The sequence below is a fragment of the Corvus hawaiiensis genome, chromosome 35 (assembly GCF_020740725.1).
Source record: "Corvus hawaiiensis isolate bCorHaw1 chromosome 35, bCorHaw1.pri.cur, whole genome shotgun sequence".
Taxonomy (NCBI): Eukaryota; Metazoa; Chordata; class Aves; order Passeriformes; family Corvidae; genus Corvus; species Corvus hawaiiensis.
Genome location: NC_063247.1, coordinates 1,153,217 through 1,176,261, shown reverse-complemented (window position 1 = coordinate 1,176,261; position 23,045 = coordinate 1,153,217). Strand labels below are relative to the sequence as shown.

The 23,045-nt window shown below is 59.5% G+C and overlaps 5 protein-coding genes across 5 annotated transcripts; all 5 read left to right on the top strand.

The window, feature by feature from the left end:
• Window positions 1–1,427: 1,427 nt before the first annotated feature.
• On the top strand, window positions 1,428–3,444 carry LOC125319068. Its single transcript, XM_048290017.1, has 5 exons — window positions 1,428–1,643; window positions 1,947–2,011; window positions 2,126–2,455; window positions 2,639–2,787; window positions 3,423–3,444. Exons 1-5 carry the CDS (start codon window positions 1,532–1,534, stop codon window positions 3,442–3,444), a joined length of 678 nt encoding a protein of 225 aa, XP_048145974.1. The 5' UTR covers window positions 1,428–1,531.
• A 231-nt stretch (window positions 3,445–3,675) lies between these two features.
• LOC125319081 lies at window positions 3,676–6,992 on the top strand. The gene is made up of 9 exons (XM_048290027.1): window positions 3,676–3,830; window positions 4,093–4,207; window positions 4,380–4,517; window positions 4,758–4,934; window positions 5,061–5,216; window positions 5,375–5,476; window positions 5,856–5,958; window positions 6,233–6,289; window positions 6,603–6,992. The coding sequence occupies exons 1-9, from the start codon at window positions 3,709–3,711 to the stop codon at window positions 6,722–6,724; spliced, it is 1,092 nt and encodes a 363-aa protein (XP_048145984.1). The 5' UTR covers window positions 3,676–3,708; the 3' UTR covers window positions 6,725–6,992.
• Window positions 6,993–11,198: 4,206 nt separating this feature from the next.
• Window positions 11,199–13,177, top strand: LOC125319067. The gene is made up of 5 exons (XM_048290016.1): window positions 11,199–11,386; window positions 11,680–11,744; window positions 11,859–12,188; window positions 12,372–12,520; window positions 13,156–13,177. Exons 1-5 carry the CDS (start codon window positions 11,275–11,277, stop codon window positions 13,175–13,177), a joined length of 678 nt encoding a protein of 225 aa, XP_048145973.1. The 5' UTR covers window positions 11,199–11,274.
• Window positions 13,178–13,408: 231 nt separating this feature from the next.
• On the top strand, window positions 13,409–16,724 carry LOC125319078. Its single transcript, XM_048290024.1, has 9 exons — window positions 13,409–13,563; window positions 13,826–13,940; window positions 14,113–14,250; window positions 14,491–14,667; window positions 14,794–14,949; window positions 15,108–15,209; window positions 15,589–15,691; window positions 15,965–16,021; window positions 16,335–16,724. Exons 1-9 carry the CDS (start codon window positions 13,442–13,444, stop codon window positions 16,454–16,456), a joined length of 1,092 nt encoding a protein of 363 aa, XP_048145981.1. The 5' UTR covers window positions 13,409–13,441; the 3' UTR covers window positions 16,457–16,724.
• A 4,206-nt stretch (window positions 16,725–20,930) lies between these two features.
• LOC125319066 lies at window positions 20,931–22,914 on the top strand. The gene is made up of 5 exons (XM_048290014.1): window positions 20,931–21,118; window positions 21,417–21,481; window positions 21,596–21,925; window positions 22,109–22,257; window positions 22,893–22,914. The coding sequence occupies exons 1-5, from the start codon at window positions 21,007–21,009 to the stop codon at window positions 22,912–22,914; spliced, it is 678 nt and encodes a 225-aa protein (XP_048145971.1). The 5' UTR covers window positions 20,931–21,006.
• The last annotated feature ends 131 nt before the right edge of the window (window positions 22,915–23,045 follow it).

Genomic DNA, 23,045 nt, shown 5'->3' with positions numbered 1-23,045 from the left:
CTCTCCTTTATGTTGCCAATCCAAGTCTATCTGGGACACCTCTATCTTTGCAGCCTGATCTACCTGCTTCTGGCTTTGGTGTTCCTCATTAGCCCTACTTGTGGGGACATGATGCCTCAGGTCATCAAGGCAGAGATGCCACCTATAGGTGGGCACGAGATCGAGGGGTGGATCTAACCATGCATAGTATCTGTGATAAAACAAACTGTCTCCCTGTGATCCATGAAAGGTGGCCACCAGAGGCCAAGGCCAGCCAGACCTGTTGGCCTTGGCAGCTTTTGTCTGGCAGCAGTCCTGGGATAGATGGAATTTTGGAGGCCAAATTGCAATTTTGGCCATGGGCAGCTGGGGGAGAAGGATGGTTCTGTTCCACAGGAAGGAAAGCACGGAGCCCCAGCGTTCCAGGGCAGGTGAGAAGCAGCTCTCTCCATGCCAAGGTCAGCCGGAGCTGCCAGGCGGCCCCAGGAGCCCAAGGCAGCCAGAGCTGTTCCATGTTCCCTTGGTTCCGTGGGCCCAGCAGTGTCCCAATGGACTCCGTGATTCCATGAGGACCTGCAGGAGCACCATGGTCTCCATGGATCCACGAGGCCCCTCAGAATCACACCGGCCCCTTGGTCCATGGCCCTGGCCCACACGTTCCTTGTCTGTGTCACAGCCCCGGCTTTAGGATGGCCACCAGCCGGGACGTGTCCCAAGGAGGCCGTGCCAGCTTCTGTGGAAGACCCCGAGCCCTTCGCGCGGCGGCTGCGGTGGCAGCCGTGGGGGCTCCTGGTGCTGCCCCGAGCCCGCAGAGCAGGGGAGCGCTTGCTTATGGCTGGAGCCGATGCTAAAGTTCCTGTCGGGCTGCCTTAGACACTTGGGGCAAGGCATTCCTTCCAACCTGGGCCACTTGGAGTGGGCTGGGGACGGCCCCGGGGCAGGTGGCAGCATGTGCAAGGGCCCTTTGTGACACGGTGCAGCATGGTCACCGTGGGATGGAACGGGACAGGGTGTCCCAGGGCCCTTTGTGACACGTGCTGACATAGGGGCTGGCGGCGACGCAGCCACGCCACAGTGCTCGGAGCACGCGACGGGACAGGACGGGACAGAGCGGTGCCGTGAGGAGCCCCCGCACAGCGCACTCGTTCCTTGCCGACCCGGAGCTTTTCCGAAGCGTTATTCCTGCAGGTGACCTCGAGGCCAGACCACAGGACTTGGTGACCTGTGGCCTTCTCGAGGCTTCTCTTTTGCAGGTGCCCTCGAGGGCAGACCGTGGGACTTGGTGCCCCGGAGCTTTTCCGAGGTATCTCCCATCCCTGTGGCCGGTGCCCTCAAGGCCAGACCGTTGGCTTAGCTGACCACAATCCTTGACGAGGAGTCTCCTGTCCTTGTGGCAGGAGCCCTCTGAGACCAGGGTGCAGGACTTGCTGTCCTGTAGCCTTCCTGAGGTTTCTCTGCTGCTGGTGCCTTCAAGGCACAAGCGCAGGACTTGTTCACTCAGAGCTTTCCCAAGGAATCTCTCTTGAAGGTGCCCTCGAGGCCACACTGTGGCATGGCGGGCAGATTCCGTCGCCTGTTCAAAGTGCTCAGGAGGAAAAAAGGCCCTGGAGCTGCCCCAGCACAACAGCCCGAAGAGCTGGAGCAGTTCCAGCCACGGCAGGACGGTGAGTGACAGAGCTGGGCCACAGGGCTGATGGCAGCAGCCAGCTTGGCGCCATCCCATCCCATCCCATCCCATCCCATCCCATCCCATCCCATCCCATCCCATCCCATCCCATCCCATCCCATCCCCGGGGAACAGGCCTATGGATAGGCTGGAAGAGGAGCCAGGCCAGACCCCCCGCAGCAGCCGTGCTCCATCCCCTGGGCATCCCGGGGCTGTCCCTGCCTGGGGAGCGCAGGGCTGGGCTGCGTTCTCCGGCCTCTCCTGCAGCCCCTCAGCTCTGGCTGCGCTCGCTCTTTGCCAGATGCAGCCCTGGACCGGACACAAGAGCAGGACCGTGCCCACGGCCGCTTCCGGAGAACAGTGCAGGTACCTGCAGCCATCCCCACCTGGGCTGGGCCTGCTGTCGCTGCTCAGCCGAGCACCACGCCTGGAGCACCCCTTGGAACATCCCTCTCTTCCCTGTCCTTTGTTCTCCTGCAGATGTTCCGGAAGTTCATGTGCATTCGGCGTGGAAAGACCAGCACCACAGCAACTGAGGGCACAGCTGAGCCTGACTCTGGGCTGACCGAGCTCCAGGCAGAGCCTGATGTCAGCACAGATATCACTGCACCCTCAGAAGACTCTGACAGTCCAATGAATGATCACACAGCGAAGACTGACAGGGCAGTGACTGAGGACATGGCCATCACAAACACTGACACCGGAGAGACTCAGGGCATCCCAAATACTGACACTATGCCCATTCCCACTGGGATTCATGCTCCCAAACTGGATTTTTTTGAAGAGAGTGCTGCTTCTCCTCAGCAGCAGGTAAGCAGCCTGGGGCCAGGGCTGGAGACTCCAAGGATCGTGTGCCCCCTCAAGCCACGGCTGCTGGGCCCCCTCAGCCTTTGAGGCCAGCACAGTGCGGTGGGAAGGGAAGCACTTCTTGGGGGCAGCTGGGGAAGTTGCTCCCTTGGACAGTGCTCCAAGTCTTCCCCATGCCTCCTCCAGGTGCCAGCCATGGTGAGGAACATTCACCAGAGACTCGGGTCCCATGTCACTGTGGATGCCTGGCTGCAAATTGACATTCTGAGGCTGGCTGAAGAGCACCCCGCTGATGTGGTGCTGACCCTCCTGCGCTGTGCCCCATCGTGCGACAGGTACGGGGCCCAGCTGCCTTGAGAGCTCAGGGCTCACCAGCCCTTAGGGCCCATCGCCCTGTGCCGCCTGTCCAATGGGGTCTGCCAGACAGGTGGAGAGCTCCAGGACCCTCGGGCCCCTCTGTTTCCTGAGCCTGCTGCCATGCTCCCTCCCTGCCCCTCAGGGCACCGGGGCTCTGTCACCTGGGCCCCCACAGCTGCACAGGGCGTGGTACTGTGACTGAGACGCCCCTGACTCAGAGCTCCGATCCTACAGAGCTGCTACAATGATGTGGAGAATCATAGGATCATTGGGACCAGCAGTGGAGAAGGTGTTGCCAACGCTGCTCTGTGTGATGCAGGAATGGCCACTGCATAGCACGTCCACCTCTGATGGGGATGATACAGATGTCTTTGCCCTGGCTGTGAGTTTCTGGAACTGGCCTTTACTCACCCCGAGGTCACATCCTCACCAGCTCTCCATCCTTCCCCCACTGCATCTCCTTGCCTCAGGTGCTGGGCTGAAACCTGGGCTAGGGCAGGCTCAGGGGGCACCAGGCCCGGTGCTCCCCCTGCGTCTCCCCTCGGGCCCTGCCACACGGACAGCTCGGCACTGAGGGATGCTCCTGAGCTGTCTCGAGCTGCTTCTTTTGCAGGCAACTCTGGCGCTGTGGGTGATTGTCCAGGTGCCCGAGTGCCACGAGGCAATGATCCTTTATTCAGCCCGCCTGTTTGTGACTCTGCTCTTCCAAGTTGTCATCACCACACAGCAGGTGCCAGAGGAAGTTGATCACTTCTGGAGAGCATGCCGGGAGGAACACCGCCTTCCCACCAACCCCAACAGGTCCCAGTCCTCCTGTCCTTCCCATGCCCTCGTGGCCAGCGCCAGTGCTCCCAGTGTGACCTGGGCTTTGCTCTGTGCACAGGTTTGCAGTGCAGGCCATGAAGGCTCTGCTCTGTCGACTGCGCTGTGACAACGAGGTGGTGGCTATGGAGCGCAAGCGTGGCTGGGACACGCTGCTGTGTGCTGACACCCAGCACTATGCAGTGGGTCTGCTGGCCAGGTGAGACCCCCTTCTCCTCACTGCCCCCGGCACTTGTGCCCTGTGCCCGAGGTGCCCCACACAGTCCCTGTGGGGCCTCGTCACCGAGGGATGGCCAAGCGGACTGGAAAAGGCTGGAAGGGGAGGGTGCCCAGAAGGAGCTGCCTCCCAGAGCACCCAGATCCCCTTGCAACGTGGTGGGGAAGACCAGACCTGTGTGAGTCAGTCCTGGGAGAGGTTTGCCCCCTGCCTCAGGGTCTTGGTGCCTTTTTCCCCCTACCAGAGAGATGCGCCAGGTCTTGATCCCCTTCTGCTCCCGCATTGCATTCCACCTGCTCAAACCACTCAGCAGGGAGGAGCCATGCTGGGATCTGCCCTTCCTGGCTTTCCTTGTGGAGGTGAGCCTGACGGCCAGCGCTGCCTCGCTGAGCTGCCTCCCGCCTCTCTGCCCTCTCGTAGCCGCAGCTGCCTGGGACGGTGCCCGCGCCCTGCGCTGCTGCCTGGGCCCAGCCCTGGGCGGTTCCGGGCTCCTGCCGGCCGGCTCCCCTGTCACTGCCCTGTGCCTTTCAGCTCCTCGAGTGCCTGGACTTAAGTAAATATGGTGACAGCATCCTGGAGATCATGTCCAGGTACCTGCTGAGCGAGTGCAGGCAGAGATGTCGCCTGGCACTCAGAGGCCTCGTGGTGCTCAGCAAGGATCCCGCCATGGTGAGAAGGCGGCAGCGGCTGAAGCTGCGCTGGGGAAAGCAGTCACATGGGCTTGGCTGGGCTTCAGGAGCTGAGGCAGCTGCTCCCAGCTCTCCTGCCTCCCGGCTCAGCTGCCCCAGTGCTTCGGGACAGGCCTTTGGCCTCTGGGCCCTGCGGCAGCAGGGTGGGCTTGCAGGGCCAGGGTGGTGTAGGCAGTGCAGCCGTTCATGGCTTCACAGCACAGCCTTGTGTTCCACACAGGCCAGAAGAATGGGCAGCCTGTCTCAACGGCTTGTGGAGCTGCTGGGTGATGCAGATGGAGAGGTGGTCAGGATGTCCCTCTCTGTGTTCATGAATGTGCTGGAGAACAAAGACATCCTGGTATCCAGCACCACTGCCCCGAAACTGGCTGAGGCGCTCTTGCCACTCTTTGAAAATGTAAGGCTCTGTGCCCCCAGTCACTGACACTGGCTGCTGCCCAGACACTTTGTGCCCTGTGGATTTTTAGGCCGTTGCCCACATGGGCTGGAGAAGTTGCTGCTGATGTTTTTTCCTTTACTCCAGGACAACAGCAATGTGCAGATGCTCTCCATTCACCTCTTCTGCAAGGTGATGGAGTTGGTAGTGGACGAGGGAAAAAAGCCCCTTAAGACAATTGTGTGCCAGAGCCTACTCCCACTTTTATTCCACTGCCATGATGAGAACCGGAACGTGGCAGAGGTGAGGACTTGTGGGCTGATGTGTCCTCCTGGGAGGGGGCTCAGCTGCCTCCTGCCCTGGGGCCTCGCAGGCTGCAGCCTTCTCCTGGCCTTGGCACAGGGACGCGGGTCCTGTGCCCTGGGCTGTGGTGCCATCTCCGTGTCTCTGCTGCTCTCCAGGCTTCTCGGGAAACGCTGATTTGTGCGGCCAAGTTCCTGAAGAGGAGAAATCTTGGGCAGCTGGTGAAGAAGGAGCAGCTGTCGAAGTTTGCCGAGTGCCTGGTAAGGACCGCCTGGAAGCCTAAGCTGAGCCTGGAGAAGTCCCCTGCCCCTGGTGCCCAGTGCGTGGGGCTGGCAGCTGTGCTGCACCAGGGGCGCCAGCCTGCGCCCCACACGCTGCTCCCTTCCCCGGGCTCTTCTCCAGGCTCCTGTGGCCCCGAGCCGGGAGCCGATGGAGCCCCGGCCCCGCTGGGCTGTGGCGCGGGGCGGCACCGCGGCTCCCCGGGCAGCAGCCGGCCCTCGGCCCCCTCCAGAGCCCGGCGCCAGCGGCTGCTGGCCGGGCCTCGGGGCCGTGCGGGCAGGGGAGGCCAGGGCTGGGCGCAGAGAGCCCGGCCAAGGGGCTGAGCCCGCGCCAACCCTTCCCTCCTGGCGCTCTCTGCAGCTGGCAGAGGACAGGAGCCGAGCGGCCGAGCGCCTGCACCAGGCGCTGCCGTTCGCGGAGAGCCCGCAGGAGTCCCTGCGAGAGGCGGCCGTCAGGTTCATCGGTGAGCCACGAGCCCGGGGCCCCTCCCCGCCCCGCCGCAGCTCGGCCCCCGGCCCCGGCTGCTGCCCCGGCAGCGGGATCCGGGCCCGGGGCCGTGGAGCCCCGCCTGCCCTCGGGGCCGCTGCCGCCCTCTCGCAGCCGTGCCCTCGGGCGTCAGGATGCGGCAAGGGCCCGGGCTGAGCCCTGCCGGGGCAGGAGAGCGGGTGGCCACGGGGCTGGCAGCGCCGCTGCGAGGGAGCTGTGCCGCGGGGCCGTGACCGCCTCTGTGCTCCCAGGGACTGCCAGGGTGTTCTTGAGGGGGCACAAGGAAGAGCTCCAGCTCCTCGGTGAGGGTGAGTGAGGGCAGCGGGCTGGCAGCGGGGGCTGGCGGGGGCGAGCTGCAATGCCTGGCTCGGGAGCTGCAATCCCTGCCCTGGCTGTGGGGGCTTTGCTCCGTGTGTGGACTCGGGGTGACGTGGGCGGAGCACAGAGAGGTTTCAGGGACACGGTGGGGAGGCTCATGGCCAGCACCTTCTGGCTGATCTCCTTGGCCCCTGCTGTCTTCTGGCCGTGGCAGGAGCTGGGTGAGATGGCCCTGGCAGGAAGGTCTGCTTGGATTCCTGCAGATCCAGGCTCTGACCGTGGCTCTGTTCCTGTCTCTTCCAGCCCTTCAAGCCCTGAGGAGAGACGACAGCCCTTCCCAGACAAACATCATAGTTCAGGAAATACTCAACGAAAGAGCTGCAGAACTACGTTCATCTGCTGGCCCAGAACCAGTGTCCCTTTAAGACCTCCAGATATCCTGGAAGATGAGACCATCTGGAGACTAGAGTAGAGCAGCTGGAGCTCCAGGCACAGCTGATGCTGGTCACAGCTGAGCCTGTGGAAAGCTCCCATAGCTCCTGCCCTCTCCCTCCCTTTTGACAGCTCCATCCCTCCAGCCCTCAGACCCTGCCCATCCCCTTTTTTCCTCCCAGCTCATCCCTTCGCTTCGCTTCCTATTAATAAACAGTTTGGTTTCTTCACTTGAGCTGCATCTCTGTGGTGCTGAAGCGGCCCAAAACCTGAGCCCTGGGACACACAGGCCCCTCCTGCTGCTCTCTTCCGTGCTTTTACTGCAACCCTGGGGTATATCACCGTGTCCCGCAGCCGTAGGGAGGAGGAGAGAAGCTCCAGCAGGCAGGAATTGTGCAGCAAGATTGATTTATTTAATTATTTTACAAACTCTTTCATAGGCTTTTTTCTTCATAGTCTAATTGGACAAAGGATCAGCCACCCCTTGGGGTGATCGGCTAAAATCCTAAAACATCCATTGTCCAAATATTTTCTCCTGTACTATAAAAAAGACTTTTCAAGGGTGCAGGTGTTTGGTTGTGTACATAACTCTGCTGCCTCTTCTGTGAGAGAGAAAAGTCTCTCACGGGCTTAGAAAATAGCAAGAAAATCCTTGCTAGCAGCATTTTTGTATCCACACCGTGCCATGTTTTGTGCAGAGACACAGAGGAACGAGGGCAGCTCAGGCTGGAAAGGTCCCTGTCCTGAAGGTCCAGTTCCACAACACTGTGGAGTCAGAGGTCTTGCTGAGCACCCTGAAGGCCCTGGATTTTAGAACAGCCAACAGGAGTATGCTCCGGAGGCAGCTGTGAGGGATTCCGTGGCAAGCCTCCACGGAGGGCCAAGGAGCTTGGAATGCTGGAAGTTTTCAAGAGCAGCTTCCTGAAAGCCCAGCAGTGCTGCATCCCTGCACGGGATCAGGAAGAGGGCAGAACCAGAGAGCATCCGGGCTTAACAGTGGCCTCTGGGTGCGCCTACGAGCAAACGAAGCAGCAGCACAGTGGCCGAGACTCGGACGCGCGGCCATCCCGGTGTCCGGAGCGCTGTCAGGCAGTGTTGGGATCCTGGGGGCGGTTCTGGTCTCCACAAGTGTGGGATTGCAGCCCCTGCTGATGCCTAGAGAGGCCACCTAAAACCAGAGGCTAGAGCAGAATAAGGGAATAAAGGTAGGTAGGTATTTGAAAGGCCTTCAAAGGTACACCCAGGGTAGCCAGAGGCTACTGCCAAGAGGGACCCCAAGATGGACAACAGGTCACGAGTTCTTCACACTTTTGTAAGTTTGGTTCATTTGCGGATGTGCCGGTTTGGCCAAATTTAGAAAGATATCCTCTGAGAGAAGGCACAACCACCCCTCCCCGAACCTGGTTCGGGAAAAAATTAAGTTTTCATCAAAGGAAAGTGAAGGAGATAAAAACTATTGATTTGACAAACACACGGGAAAAGGAAAATAATGCTAAATAATAAAATCTCTCGCTGTGGAGAAAAAACCTGGGAAAGTGTTAGAGTCCTCCCTTTGGTCTCCTCGGAGCTGGGGCTTGGCCCAGGGCCAGGCCCTCTGTGCTCGGTGGCAAGTCCTCCTGATGTGTTCTGATATTGAAGCAGTCCAGCAGAAAAGGGAGAAAATCCAAAATTCCAGGGAATGAAAAAAAATTCAGCTCTCAGTCTCCCTTTGGAGAAAAAGAAGCTGAAGAACTGGCCAAAAGCTGACCAGGGAAGCAGCAAGCTGGGTGCCTCCTCCCTCCCCTGCTGCAGCTGGGAAAAAGAAAGTCCCTATCTCTGTGTGACCTTGAATAAGCTGCAAACTGCTTTGAAAAAGTTTTGCTCAGTTTTTCCTTCCCCCTCTCAGGCTCAGTTTAGAGGCATAGAAAGGCACAAAGTTAATTTCTAGGCATAGGGCAGGGATACGGGATACACATCACAAAGTCACCCCAAGACATTCCACCCCTTATCCCATATCATTGGCTCAATGCCCAAACGAATATAATTTAACTCTACACACACACATCGATACATATACATATATATATATATATATATATATACAGCTATGTACGAACAGTGACAGTGACCCTCAGCAAGCAGGGGTACACAGGCATTTCACACTACAGGTGGTTTTCACCCAACAATCAGATCTCCCTGCGGTACACAATGCGTTGTTCCATCTTTCTGCATTACCCACCATGTGCAACCAGGTCCCTGAGCAAAGACAACCCCACGGATGGGTTTGTCTGTACTCGAGGCAGAATTTATCCACACGGGCTTTCCTAACAGACCTCTGACATGCACTACTGGGGCCTTATCTCCATCTGTTGTATGCAGGGATTCAGACTGGGCTGGACCTGCTCTATTGGTGGAACCTCGGGTGTTAACTAACCAGGTAGCCTTTGCCAGATTCTGTTCCCAATTTTTGAAAGTTCTCCCACCCAGTGCCTTCAAGGTGGTTTTCAACAATCCATGGCACCGTTCCACTTTGCCTGCAGCTGGTGCATGGTAAGGGATGTGGTACACCCACTCAATGCCATGTTCTCTAGCCCAGGTGTTGATAAGGCTGTTCTTAAAATGAGTCCTGTTGTTGGTCTCGATTCTCTCAGGGGTGCCATGCCTCCAAAGGACTTGCTTTTCCAGGCCCAGGATGGTGTTCCGGGCAGTAGCATGAGGCACAGGGTAGGTCTCCAGCCATCCAGTGGTGGCTTCTACCATTGTGAGCACACAGCGCTTGCCTTGGCGGGTTTGAGGCAGTGTGATGTAATCAATCTGCCAGGCCTCCCCATACTTGTATTTGGACCATCGCCCACCGTACCACAGGGGCTTCACCCGCTTGGCCTGCTTGATCGCAGCGCATGTCTCACAATCATGGATCACCTGGGAGATACTGTCCATGGTTAGATCCACCCCTCGATCTCGTGCCCACTTATAGGTGGCATCTCTGCCCTGATGGCCTGAGGCATCATGGGCCCATCGAGCTAGGAACAACTCTCCTTTATGTTGCCAATCCAAGTCTATCTGGGACACCTCTATCTTTGCAGCCTGATCTACCTGCTTCTGGCTTTGGTGTTCCTCATTAGCCCTACTTGTGGGGACATGATGCCTCAGGTCATCAAGGCAGAGATGCCACCTATAGGTGGGCACGAGATCGAGGGGTGGATCTAACCATGCATAGTATCTGTGATAAAACAAACTGTCTCCCTGTGATCCATGAAAGGCGGCCACCAGAGGCCAAGGCCAGCCAGACCTGTTGGCCTTGGCAGCTTTTGTCTGGCAGCAGTCCTGGGATAGATGGAATTTTGGAGGCCAAATTGCAATTTTGGCCATGGGCAGCTGGGGGAGAAGGATGGTTCTGTTCCACAGGAAGGAAAGCACGGAGCCCCAGCGTTCCAGGGCAGGTGAGAAGCAGCTCTCTCCATGCCAAGGTCAGCCGGAGCTGCCAGGCGGCCCCAGGAGCCCAAGGCAGCCAGAGCTGTTCCATGTTCCCTTGGTTCCGTGGGCCCAGCAGTGTCCCAATGGACTCCGTGATTCCATGAGGACCTGCAGGAGCACCATGGTCTCCATGGATCCACGAGGCCCCTCAGAATCACACCGGCCCCTTGGTCCATGGCCCTGGCCCACACGTTCCTTGTCTGTGTCACAGCCCCGGCTTTAGGATGGCCACCAGCCGGGACGTGTCCCAAGGAGGCCGTGCCAGCTTCTGTGGAAGACCCCGAGCCCTTCGCGCGGCGGCTGCGGTGGCAGCCGTGGGGGCTCCTGGTGCTGCCCCGAGCCCGCAGAGCAGGGGAGCGCTTGCTTATGGCTGGAGCCGATGCTAAAGTTCCTGTCGGGCTGCCTTAGACACTTGGGGCAAGGCATTCCTTCCAACCTGGGCCACTTGGAGTGGGCTGGGGACGGCCCCGGGGCAGGTGGCAGCGTGTGCAAGGGCCCTTTGTGACACGGTGCAGCATGGTCACCGTGGGATGGAACGGGACAGGGTGTCCCAGGGCCCTTTGTGACACGTGCTGACATAGGGGCTGGCGGCGACGCAGCCACGCCACAGTGCTCGGAGCATGCGACGGGACAGGACGGGACAGAGCGGTGCCGTGAGGAGCCCCCGCACAGCGCACTCGTTCCTTGCCGACCCGGAGCTTTTCCGAAGCGTTATTCCTGCAGGTGACCTCGAGGCCAGACCACAGGACTTGGTGACCTGTGGCCTTCTCGAGGCTTCTCTTTTGCAGGTGCCCTCGAGGGCAGACCGTGGGACTTGGTGCCCCGGAGCTTTTCCGAGGTATCTCCCATCCCTGTGGCCGGTGCCCTCAAGGCCAGACCGTTGGCTTAGCTGACCACAATCCTTGACGAGGAGTCTCCTGTCCTTGTGGCAGGAGCCCTCAGAGACCAGGGTGCAGGACTTGCTGTCCTGTAGCCTTCCTGAGGTTTCTCTGTTGCTGGTGCCTTCAAGGCACAAGCGCAGGACTTGTTCACTCAGAGCTTTCCCAAGGAATCTCTCTTGAAGGTGCCCTCGAGGCCACACTGTGGCATGGCGGGCAGATTCCGTCGCCTGTTCAAAGTGCTCAGGAGGAAAAAAGGCCCTGGAGCTGCCCCAGCACAACAGCCCGAAGAGCTGGAGCAGTTCCAGCCACGGCAGGACGGTGAGTGACAGAGCTGGGCCACAGGGCTGATGGCAGCAGCCAGCTTGGCGCCATCCCATCCCATCCCATCCCATCCCATCCCATCCCATCCCATCCCATCCCATCCCATCCCATCCCCGGGGAACAGGCCTATGGATAGGCTGGAAGAGGAGCCAGGCCAGACCCCCCGCAGCAGCCGTGCTCCATCCCCTGGGCATCCCGGGGCTGTCCCTGCCTGGGGAGCGCAGGGCTGGGCTGCGTTCTCCGGCCTCTCCTGCAGCCCCTCAGCTCTGGCTGCGCTCGCTCTTTGCCAGATGCAGCCCTGGACCGGACACAAGAGCAGGACCGTGCCCACGGCCGCTTCCGGAGAACAGTGCAGGTACCTGCAGCCATCCCCACCTGGGCTGGGCCTGCTGTCGCTGCTCAGCCGAGCACCACGCCTGGAGCACCCCTTGGAACATCCCTCTCTTCCCTGTCCTTTGTTCTCCTGCAGATGTTCCGGAAGTTCATGTGCATTCGGCGTGGAAAGACCAGCACCACAGCAACTGAGGGCACAGCTGAGCCTGACTCTGGGCTGACCGAGCTCCAGGCAGAGCCTGATGTCAGCACAGATATCACTGCACCCTCAGAAGACTCTGACAGTCCAATGAATGATCACACAGCGAAGACTGACAGGGCAGTGACTGAGGACATGGCCATCACAAACACTGACACCGGAGAGACTCAGGGCATCCCAAATACTGACACTATGCCCATTCCCACTGGGATTCATGCTCCCAAACTGGATTTTTTTGAAGAGAGTGCTGCTTCTCCTCAGCAGCAGGTAAGCAGCCTGGGGCCAGGGCTGGAGACTCCAAGGATCGTGTGCCCCCTCAAGCCACGGCTGCTGGGCCCCCTCAGCCTTTGAGGCCAGCACAGTGCGGTGGGAAGGGAAGCACTTCTTGGGGGCAGCTGGGGAAGTTGCTCCCTTGGACAGTGCTCCAAGTCTTCCCCATGCCTCCTCCAGGTGCCAGCCATGGTGAGGAACATTCACCAGAGACTCGGGTCCCATGTCACTGTGGATGCCTGGCTGCAAATTGACATTCTGAGGCTGGCTGAAGAGCACCCCGCTGATGTGGTGCTGACCCTCCTGCGCTGTGCCCCATCGTGCGACAGGTACGGGGCCCAGCTGCCTTGAGAGCTCAGGGCTCACCAGCCCTTAGGGCCCATCGCCCTGTGCCGCCTGTCCAATGGGGTCTGCCAGACAGGTGGAGAGCTCCAGGACCCTCGGGCCCCTCTGTTTCCTGAGCCTGCTGCCATGCTCCCTCCCTGCCCCTCAGGGCACCGGGGCTCTGTCACCTGGGCCCCCACAGCTGCACAGGGCGTGGTACTGTGACTGAGACGCCCCTGACTCAGAGCTCCGATCCTACAGAGCTGCTACAATGATGTGGAGAATCATAGGATCATTGGGACCAGCAGTGGAGAAGGTGTTGCCAACGCTGCTCTCTGTGATGCAGGAATGGCCACTGCATAGCACGTCCACCTCTGATGGGGATGATACAGATGTCTTTGCCCTGGCTGTGAGTTTCTGGAACTGGCCTTTACTCACCCCGAGGTCACATCCTCACCAGCTCTCCATCCTTCCCCCACTGCATCTCCTTGCCTCAGGTGCTGGGCTGAAACCTGGGCTAGGGCAGGCTCAGGGGGCACCAGGCCCGGTGCTCCCCCTGCGTCTCCCCTCGGGCCCTGCCACACGGACAGCTCGGCACTGAGGGATGCTCCTGAGCTGTCTCGAGCTGCTTCTTTTGCAGGCAACTCTGGCGCTGTGGGTGATTGTCCAGGTGCCCGAGTGCCACGAGGCAATGATCCTTTATTCAGCCCGCCTGTTTGTGACTCTGCTCTTCCAAGTTGTCATCACCACACAGCAGGTGCCAGAGGAAGTTGATCACTTCTGGAGAGCATGCCGGGAGGAACACCGCCTTCCCACCAACCCCAACAGGTCCCAGTCCTCCTGTCCTTCCCATGCCCTCGTGGCCAGCGCCAGTGCTCCCAGTGTGACCTGGGCTTTGCTCTGTGCACAGGTTTGCAGTGCAGGCCATGAAGGCTCTGCTCTGTCGACTGCGCTGTGACAACGAGGTGGTGGCTATGGAGCGCAAGCGTGGCTGGGACACGCTGCTGTGTGCTGACACCCAGCACTATGCAGTGGGTCTGCTGGCCAGGTGAGACCCCCTTCTCCTCACTGCCCCCGGCACTTGTGCCCTGTGCCCGAGGTGCCCCACACAGTCCCTGTGGGGCCTCGTCACCGAGGGATGGCCAAGCGGACTGGAAAAGGCTGGAAGGGGAGGGTGCCCAGAAGGAGCTGCCTCCCAGAGCACCCAGATCCCCTTGCAACGTGGTGGGGAAGACCAGACCTGTGTGAGTCAGTCCTGGGAGAGGTTTGCCCCCTGCCTCAGGGTCTTGGTGCCTTTTTCCCCCTACCAGAGAGATGCGCCAGGTCTTGATCCCCTTCTGCTCCCGCATTGCATTCCACCTGCTCAAACCACTCAGCAGGGAGGAGCCATGCTGGGATCTGCCCTTCCTGGCTTTCCTTGTGGAGGTGAGCCTGACGGCCAGCGCTGCCTCGCTGAGCTGCCTCCCGCCTCTCTGCCCTCTCGTAGCCGCAGCTGCCTGGGACGGTGCCCGCGCCCTGCGCTGCTGCCTGGGCCCAGCCCTGGGCGGTTCCGGGCTCCTGCCGGCCGGCTCCCCTGTCACTGCCCTGTGCCTTTCAGCTCCTCGAGTGCCTGGACTTAAGTAAATATGGTGACAGCATCCTGGAGATCATGTCCAGGTACCTGCTGAGCGAGTGCAGGCAGAGATGTCGCCTGGCACTCAGAGGCCTCGTGGTGCTCAGCAAGGATCCCGCCATGGTGAGAAGGCGGCAGCGGCTGAAGCTGCGCTGGGGAAAGCAGTCACATGGGCTTGGCTGGGCTTCAGGAGCTGAGGCAGCTGCTCCCAGCTCTCCTGCCTCCCGGCTCAGCTGCCCCAGTGCTTCGGGACAGGCCTTTGGCCTCTGGGCCCTGCGGCAGCAGGGTGGGCTTGCAGGGCCAGGGTGGTGTAGGCAGTGCAGCCGTTCATGGCTTCACAGCACAGCCTTGTGTTCCACACAGGCCAGAAGAATGGGCAGCCTGTCTCAACGGCTTGTGGAGCTGCTGGGTGATGCAGATGGAGAGGTGGTCAGGATGTCCCTCTCTGTGTTCATGAATGTGCTGGAGAACAAAGACATCCTGGTATCCAGCACCACTGCCCCGAAACTGGCTGAGGCGCTCTTGCCACTCTTTGAAAATGTAAGGCTCTGTGCCCCCAGCCACTGACACTGGCTGCTGCCCAGACACTTTGTGCCCTGTGGATTTTTAGGCCGTTGCCCACATGGGCTGGAGAAGTTGCTGCTGATGTTTTTTCCTTTACTCCAGGACAACAGCAATGTGCAGATGCTCTCCATTCACCTCTTCTGCAAGGTGATGGAGTTGGTAGTGGACGAGGGAAAAAAGCCCCTTAAGACAATTGTGTGCCAGAGCCTACTCCCACTTTTATTCCACTGCCATGATGAGAACCGGAACGTGGCAGAGGTGAGGACTTGTGGGCTGATGTGTCCTCCTGGGAGGGGGCTCAGCTGCCTCCTGCCCTGGGGCCTCGCAGGCTGCAGCCTTCTCCTGGCCTTGGCACAGGGACGCGGGTCCTGTGCCCTGGGCTGTGGTGCCATCTCCGTGTCTCTGCTGCTCTCCAGGCTTCTCGGGAAACGCTGATTTGTGCGGCCAAGTTCCTGAAGAGGAGAAATCTTGGGCAGCTGGTGAAGAAGGAGCAGCTGTCGAAGTTTGCCGAGTGCCTGGTAAGGACCGCCTGGAAGCCTAAGCTGAGCCTGGAGAAGTCCCCTGCCCCTGGTGCCCAGTGCGTGGGGCTGGCAGCTGTGCTGCACCAGGGGCGCCAGCCTGCGCCCCACACGCTGCTCCCTTCCCCGGGCTCTTCTCCAGGCTCCTGTGGCCCCGAGCCGGGAGCCGATGGAGCCCCGGCCCCGCTGGGCTGTGGCGCGGGGCGGCACCGCGGCTCCCCGGGCAGCAGCCGGCCCTCGGCCCCCTCCAGAGCCCGGCGCCAGCGGCTGCTGGCCGGGCCTCGGGGCCGTGCGGGCAGGGGAGGCCAGGGCTGGGCGCAGAGAGCCCGGCCAAGGGGCTGAGCCCGCGCCAACCCTTCCCTCCTGGCGCTCTCTGCAGCTGGCAGAGGACAGGAGCCGAGCGGCCGAGCGCCTGCACCAGGCGCTGCCGTTCGCGGAGAGCCCGCAGGAGTCCCTGCGAGAGGCGGCCGTCAGGTTCATCGGTGAGCCACGAGCCCGGGGCCCCTCCCCGCCCCGCCGCAGCTCGGCCCCGGCCCCGGCTGCTGCCCCGGCAGCGGGATCCGGGCCCGGGGCCGTGGAGCCCCGCCTGCCCTCGGGGCCGCTGCCGCCCTCTCGCAGCCGTGCCCTCGGGCGTCAGGATGCGGCAAGGGCCCGGGCTGAGCCCTGCCGGGGCAGGAGAGCGGGTGGCCACGGGGCTGGCAGCGCCGCTGCGAGGGAGCTGTGCCGCGGGGCCGTGACCGCCTCTGTGCTCCCAGGGACTGCCAGGGTGTTCTTGAGGGGGCACAAGGAAGAGCTCCAGCTCCTCGGTGAGGGTGAGTGAGGGCAGCGGGCTGGCAGCGGGGGCTGGCGGGGGCGAGCTGCAATGCCTGGCTCGGGAGCTGCAATCCCTGCCCTGGCTGTGGGGGCTTTGCTCCGTGTGTGGACTCGGGGTGACGTGGGCGGAGCACAGAGAGGTTTCAGGGACACGGTGGGGAGGCTCATGGCCAGCACCTTCTGGCTGATCTCCTTGGCCCCTGCTGTCTTCTGGCCATGGCAGGAGCTGGGTGAGATGGCCCTGGCAGGAAGGTCTGCTTGGATTCCTGCAGATCCAGGCTCTGACCGTGGCTCTGTTCCTGTCTCTTCCAGCCCTTCAAGCCCTGAGGAGAGACGACAGCCCTTCCCAGACAAACATCATAGTTCAGGAAATACTCAACGAAAGAGCTGCAGAACTACGTTCATCTGCTGGCCCAGAACCAGTGTCCCTTTAAGACCTCCAGATATCCTGGAAGATGAGACCATCTGGAGACTAGAGTAGAGCAGCTGGAGCTCCAGGCACAGCTGATGCTGGTCACAGCTGAGCCTGTGGAAAGCTCCCATAGCTCCTGCCCTCTCCCTCCCTTTTGACAGCTCCATCCCTCCAGCCCTCAGACCCTGCCCATCCCCTTTTTTCCTCCCAGCTCATCCCTTCGCTTCGCTTCCTATTAATAAACAGTTTGGTTTCTTCACTTGAGCTGCATCTCTGTGGTGCTGAAGCGGCCCAAAACCTGAGCCCTGGGACACACAGGCCCCTCCTGCTGCTCTCTTCCGTGCTTTTACTGCAACCCTGGGGTATATCACCGTGTCCCGCAGCCGTAGGGAGGAGGAGAGAAGCTCCAGCAGGCAGGAATTGTGCAGCAAGATTGATTTATTTAATTATTTTACAAACTCTTTCATAGGCTTTTTTCTTCATAGTCTAATTGGACAAAGGATCAGCCACCCCTTGGGGTGATCGGCTAAAATCCTAAAACATCCATTGTCCAAATATTTTCTACTGTACTATAAAAAAGACTTTTCAAGGGTGCAGGTGTTTGGTTGTGTACATAACTCTGCTGCCTCTTCTGTGAGAGAGAAAAGTCTCTCACGGGCTTAGAAAATAGCAAGAAAATCCTTGCTAGCAGCATTTTTGTATCCACACCGTGCCATGTTTTGTGCAGAGACACAGAGGAACGAGGGCAGCTCAGGCTGGAAAGGTCCCTGTCCTGAAGGTCCAGTTCCACAACACTGTGGAGTCAGAGGTCTTGCTGAGCACCCTGAAGGCCCTGGATTTTAGAACAGCCAACAGGAGTATGCTCCGGAGGCAGCTGTGAGGGATTCCGTGGCAAGCCTCCACGGAGGGCCAAGGAGCTTGGAATGCTGGAAGTTTTCAAGAGCAGCTTCCTGAAAGCCCAGCAGTGCTGCATCCCTGCACGGGATCAGGAAGAGGGCAGAACCAGAGAGCATCCGGGCTTAACAGTGGCCTCTGGGTGCGCCTACGAGCAAACGAAGCAGCAGCACAGTGGCCGAGACTCGGACGCGCGGCCATCCCGGTGTCCGGAGCGCTGTCAGGCAGTGTTGGGATCCTGGGGGCGGTTCTGGTCTCCACAAGTGTGGGATTGCAGCCCCTGCTGATGCCTAGAGAGGCCACCTAAAACCAGAGGCTAGAGCAGAATAAGGGAATAAAGGTAGGTAGGTATTTGAAAGGCCTTCAAAGGTACACCCAGGGTAGCCAGAGGCTACTGCCAAGAGGGACCCCAAGATGGACAACAGGTCACGAGTTCTTCACACTTTTGTAAGTTTGGTTCATTTGCGGATGTGCCGGTTTGGCCAAATTTAGAAAGATATCCTCTGAGAGAAGGCACAACCACCCCTCCCCGAACCTGGTTCGGGAAAAAATTAAGTTTTCATCAAAGGAAAGTGAAGGAGATAAAAACTATTGATTTGACAAACACACGGGAAAAGGAAAATAATGCTAAATAATAAAATCTCTCGCTGTGGAGAAAAAACCTGGGAAAGTGTTAGAGTCCTCCCTTTGGTCTCCTCGGAGCTGGGGCTTGGCCCAGGGCCAGGCCCTCTGTGCTCGGTGGCAAGTCCTCCTGATGTGTTCTGATATTGAAGCAGTCCAGCAGAAAAGGGAGAAAATCCAAAATTCCAGGGAATGAAAAAAAATTCAGCTCTCAGTCTCCCTTTGGAGAAAAAGAAGCTGAAGAACTGGCCAAAAGCTGACCAGGGAAGCAGCAAGCTGGGTGCCTCCTCCCTCCCCTGCTGCAGCTGGGAAAAAGAAAGTCCCTATCTCTGTGTGACCTTGAACAAGCTGCAAACTGCTTTGAAAAAGTTTTGCTCAGTTTTTCCTTCCCCCTCTCAGGCTCAGTTTAGAGGCACAGAAAGGCACAAAGTTAATTTCTAGGCATAGGGCAGGGATACGGGATACACATCACAAAGTCACCCCAAGACATTCCACCCCTTATCCCATATCATTGGCTCAATGCCCAAACGAATATAATTTAACTCTACACACACACATCGATACATATACATATATATATATATATATATATATACAGCTATGTACGAACAGTGACAGTGACCCTCAGCAAGCAGGGGTACACAGGCATTTCACACTACAGGTGGTTTTCACCCAACAATCAGATCTCCCTGCGGTACACAATGCGTTGTTCCATCTTTCTGCATTACCCACCATGTGCAACCAGGTCCCTGAGCAAAGACAACCCCACGGATGGGTTTGTCTGTACTCGAGGCAGAATTTATCCACACGGGCTTTCCTAACAGACCTCTGACATGCACTACTGGGGCCTTATCTCCATCTGTTGTATGCAGGGATTCAGACTGGGCTGGACCTGCTCTATTGGTGGAACCTCGGGTGTTAACTAACCAGGTAGCCTTTGCCAGATTCTGTTCCCAATTTTTGAAAGTTCTCCCACCCAGTGCCTTCAAGGTGGTTTTCAACAATCCATGGCACCGTTCCACTTTGCCTGCAGCTGGTGCATGGTAAGGGATGTGGTACACCCACTCAATGCCATGTTCTCTAGCCCAGGTGTTGATAAGGCTGTTCTTAAAATGAGTCCTGTTGTTGGTCTCGATTCTCTCAGGGGTGCCATGCCTCCAAAGGACTTGCTTTTCCAGGCCCAGGATGGTGTTCCGGGCAGTAGCATGAGGCACAGGGTAGGTCTCCAGCCATCCAGTGGTGGCTTCTACCATTGTGAGCACACAGCGCTTGCCTTGGCGGGTTTGAGGCAGTGTGATGTAATCAATCTGCCAGGCCTCCCCATACTTGTATTTGGACCATCGCCCACCGTACCACAGGGGCTTCACCCGCTTGGCCTGCTTGATCGCAGCGCATGTCTCACAATCATGGATCACCTGGGAGATACTGTCCATGGTTAGATCCACCCCTCGATCTCGTGCCCACTTATAGGTGGCATCTCTGCCCTGATGGCCTGAGGCATCATGGGCCCATCGAGCTAGGAACAACTCTCCTTTATGTTGCCAATCCAAGTCTATCTGGGACACCTCTATCTTTGCAGCCTGATCTACCTGCTTCTGGCTTTGGTGTTCCTCATTAGCCCTACTTGTGGGGACATGATGCCTCAGGTCATCAAGGCAGAGATGCCACCTATAGGTGGGCACGAGATCGAGGGGTGGATCTAACCATGCATAGTATCTGTGATAAAACAAACTGTCTCCCTGTGATCCATGAAAGGCGGCCACCAGAGGCCAAGGCCAGCCAGACCTGTTGGCCTTGGCAGCTTTTGTCTGGCAGCAGTCCTGGGATAGATGGAATTTTGGAGGCCAAATTGCAATTTTGGCCATGGGCAGCTGGGGGAGAAGGATGGTTCTGTTCCACAGGAAGGAAAGCACGGAGCCCCAGCGTTCCAGGGCAGGTGAGAAGCAGCTCTCTCCATGCCAAGGTCAGCCGGAGCTGCCAGGCGGCCCCAGGAGCCCAAGGCAGCCAGAGCTGTTCCATGTTCCCTTGGTTCCGTGGGCCCAGCAGTGTCCCAATGGACTCCGTGATTCCATGAGGACCTGCAGGAGCACCATGGTCTCCATGGATCCACGAGGCCCCTCAGAATCACACCGGCCCCTTGGTCCATGGCCCTGGCCCACACGTTCCTTGTCTGTGTCACAGCCCCGGCTTTAGGATGGCCACCAGCCGGGACGTGTCCCAAGGAGGCCGTGCCAGCTTCTGTGGAAGACCCCGAGCCCTTCGCGCGGCGGCTGCGGTGGCAGCCGTGGGGGCTCCTGGTGCTGCCCCGAGCCCGCAGAGCAGGGGAGCGCTTGCTTATGGCTGGAGCCGATGCTAAAGTTCCTGTCGGGCTGCCTTAGACACTTGGGGCAAGGCATTCCTTCCAACCTGGGCCACTTGGAGTGGGCTGGGGACGGCCCCGGGGCAGGTGGCAGCGTGTGCAAGGGCCCTTTGTGACACGGTGCAGCATGGTCACCGTGGGATGGAACGGGACAGGGTGTCCCAGGGCCCTTTGTGACACGTGCTGACATAGGGGCTGGCGGCGACGCAGCCACGCCACAGTGCTCGGAGCATGCGACGGGACAGGACGGGACAGAGCGGTGCCGTGAGGAGCCCCCGCACAGCGCACTCGTTCCTTGCCGACCCGGAGCTTTTCCGAAGCGTTATTCCTGCAGGTGACCTCGAGGCCAGACCACAGGACTTGGTGACCTGTGGCCTTCTCGAGGCTTCTCTTTTGCAGGTGCCCTCGAGGGCAGACCGTGGGACTTGGTGCCCCGGAGCTTTTCCGAGGTATCTCCCATCCCTGTGGCCGGTGCCCTCAAGGCCAGACCGTTGGCTTAGCTGACCACAATCCTTGACGAGGAGTCTCCTGTCCTTGTGGCAGGAGCCCTCAGAGACCAGGGTGCAGGACTTGCTGTCCTGTAGCCTTCCTGAGGTTTCTCTGTTGCTGGTGCCTTCAAGGCACAAGCGCAGGACTTGTTCACTCAGAGCTTTCCCAAGGAATCTCTCTTGAAGGTGCCCTCGAGGCCACACTGTGGCATGGCGGGCAGATTCCGTCGCCTGTTCAAAGTGCTCAGGAGGAAAAAAGGCCCTGGAGCTGCCCCAGCACAACAGCCCGAAGAGCTGGAGCAGTTCCAGCCACGGCAGGACGGTGAGTGACAGAGCTGGGCCACAGGGCTGATGGCAGCAGCCAGCTTGGCGCCATCCCATCCCATCCCATCCCATCCCATCCCATCCCATCCCATCCCATCCCATCCCATCCCATCCCATCCCCGGGGAACAGGCCTATGGATAGGCTGGAAGAGGAGCCAGGCCAGACCCCCCGCAGCAGCCGTGCTCCATCCCCTGGGCATCCCGGGGCTGTCCCTGCCTGGGGAGCGCAGGGCTGGGCTGCGTTCTCCGGCCTCTCCTGCAGCCCCTCAGCTCTGGCTGCGCTCGCTCTTTGCCAGATGCAGCCCTGGACCGGACACAAGAGCAGGACCGTGCCCACGGCCGCTTCCGGAGAACAGTGCAGGTACCTGCAGCCATCCCCACCTGGGCTGGGCCTGCTGTCGCTGCTCAGCCGAGCACCACGCCTGGAGCACCCCTTGGAACATCCCTCTCTTCCCTGTCCTTTGTTCTCCTGCAGATGTTCCGGAAGTTCATGTGCATTCGGCGTGGAAAGACCAGCACCACAGCAACTGAGGGCACAGCTGAGCCTGACTCTGGGCTGACCGAGCTCCAGGCAGAGCCTGATGTCAGCACAGATATCACTGCACCCTCAGAAGACTCTGACAGTCCAATGAATGATCACACAGCGAAGACTGACAGGGCAGTGACTGAGGACATGGCCATCACAAACACTGACACCGGAGAGACTCAGGGCATCCCAAATACTGACACTATGCCCATTCCCACTGGGATTCATGCTCCCAAACTGGATTTTTTTGAAGAGAGTGCTGCTTCTCCTCAGCAGCAGGTAAGCAGCCTGGGGCCAGGGCTGGAGACTCCAAGGATCGTGTGCCCCCTCAAGCCACGGCTGCTGGGCCCCCTCAGCCTTTGAGGCCAGCACAGTGCGGTGGGAAGGGAAGCACTTCTTGGGGGCAGCTGGGGAAGTTGCTCCCTTGGACAGTGCTCCAAGTCTTCCCCATGCCTCCTCCAGGTGCCAGCCATGGTGAGGAACATTCACCAGAGACTCGGGTCCCATGTCACTGTGGATGCCTGGCTGCAAATTGACATTCTGAGGCTGGCTGAAGAGCACCCCGCTGATGTGGTGCTGACCCTCCTGCGCTGTGCCCCATCGTGCGACAGGTACGGGGCCCAGCTGCCTTGAGAGCTCAGGGCTCACCAGCCCTTAGGGCCCATCGCCCTGTGCCGCCTGTCCAATGGGGTCTGCCAGACAGGTGGAGAGCTCCAGGACCCTCGGGCCCCTCTGTTTCCTGAGCCTGCTGCCATGCTCCCTCCCTGCCCCTCAGGGCACCGGGGCTCTGTCACCTGGGCCCCCACAGCTGCACAGGGCGTGGTACTGTGACTGAGACGCCCCTGACTCAGAGCTCCGATCCTACAGAGCTGCTACAATGATGTGGAGAATCATAGGATCATTGGGACCAGCAGTGGAGAAGGTGTTGCCAACGCTGCTCTCTGTGATGCAGGAATGGCCACTGCATAGCACGTCCACCTCTGATGGGGATGATACAGATGTCTTTGCCCTGGCTGTGAGTTTCTGGAACTGGCCTTTACTCACCCCGAGGTCACATCCTCACCAGCTCTCCATCCTTCCCCCACTGCATCTCCTTGCCTCAGGTGCTGGGCTGAAACCTGGGCTAGGGCAGGCTCAGGGGGCACCAGGCCCGGTGCTCCCCCTGCGTCTCCCCTCGGGCCCTGCCACACGGACAGCTCGGCACTGAGGGATGCTCCTGAGCTGTCTCGAGCTGCTTCTTTTGCAGGCAACTCTGGCGCTGTGGGTGATTGTCCAGGTGCCCGAGTGCCACGAGGCAATGATCCTTTATTCAGCCCGCCTGTTTGTGACTCTGCTCTTCCAAGTTGTCATCACCACACAGCAGGTGCCAGAGGAAGTTGATCACTTCTGGAGAGCATGC

Excerpts from the sequence above, each read along its gene's own strand:
- LOC125319068 (XM_048290017.1), top strand. The coding sequence starts at position 1,532 with ATGGCGGGCAGATTCCGTCGCCTGTTCAAAGTGCTCAGGAGGAAAAAA. Across the intron at positions 2,012-2,125 it reads GCTTCCGGAGAACAGTGCAG|ATGTTCCGGAAGTTCATGTG; the intron begins GTACCTGCAGCC and ends GTTCTCCTGCAG. Across the intron at positions 2,456-2,638 it reads CTGCTTCTCCTCAGCAGCAG|GTGCCAGCCATGGTGAGGAA; the intron begins GTAAGCAGCCTG and ends TGCCTCCTCCAG.
- LOC125319081 (XM_048290027.1), top strand. The coding sequence starts at position 3,709 with ATGAAGGCTCTGCTCTGTCGACTGCGCTGTGACAACGAGGTGGTGGCT. Across the intron at positions 4,935-5,060 it reads TCTTGCCACTCTTTGAAAAT|GACAACAGCAATGTGCAGAT; the intron begins GTAAGGCTCTGT and ends CCTTTACTCCAG. Across the intron at positions 5,477-5,855 it reads CGAAGTTTGCCGAGTGCCTG|CTGGCAGAGGACAGGAGCCG; the intron begins GTAAGGACCGCC and ends CGCTCTCTGCAG.
- LOC125319067 (XM_048290016.1), top strand. The coding sequence starts at position 11,275 with ATGGCGGGCAGATTCCGTCGCCTGTTCAAAGTGCTCAGGAGGAAAAAA. Across the intron at positions 11,745-11,858 it reads GCTTCCGGAGAACAGTGCAG|ATGTTCCGGAAGTTCATGTG; the intron begins GTACCTGCAGCC and ends GTTCTCCTGCAG. Across the intron at positions 12,521-13,155 it reads TGTGCCCCATCGTGCGACAG|GCAACTCTGGCGCTGTGGGT; the intron begins GTACGGGGCCCA and ends CTTCTTTTGCAG.
- LOC125319078 (XM_048290024.1), top strand. The coding sequence starts at position 13,442 with ATGAAGGCTCTGCTCTGTCGACTGCGCTGTGACAACGAGGTGGTGGCT. Across the intron at positions 14,950-15,107 it reads AGAACCGGAACGTGGCAGAG|GCTTCTCGGGAAACGCTGAT; the intron begins GTGAGGACTTGT and ends GCTGCTCTCCAG. Across the intron at positions 15,692-15,964 it reads GGCGGCCGTCAGGTTCATCG|GGACTGCCAGGGTGTTCTTG; the intron begins GTGAGCCACGAG and ends CTGTGCTCCCAG.
- LOC125319066 (XM_048290014.1), top strand. The coding sequence starts at position 21,007 with ATGGCGGGCAGATTCCGTCGCCTGTTCAAAGTGCTCAGGAGGAAAAAA. Across the intron at positions 21,119-21,416 it reads GTTCCAGCCACGGCAGGACG|ATGCAGCCCTGGACCGGACA; the intron begins GTGAGTGACAGA and ends GCTCTTTGCCAG. Across the intron at positions 21,482-21,595 it reads GCTTCCGGAGAACAGTGCAG|ATGTTCCGGAAGTTCATGTG; the intron begins GTACCTGCAGCC and ends GTTCTCCTGCAG.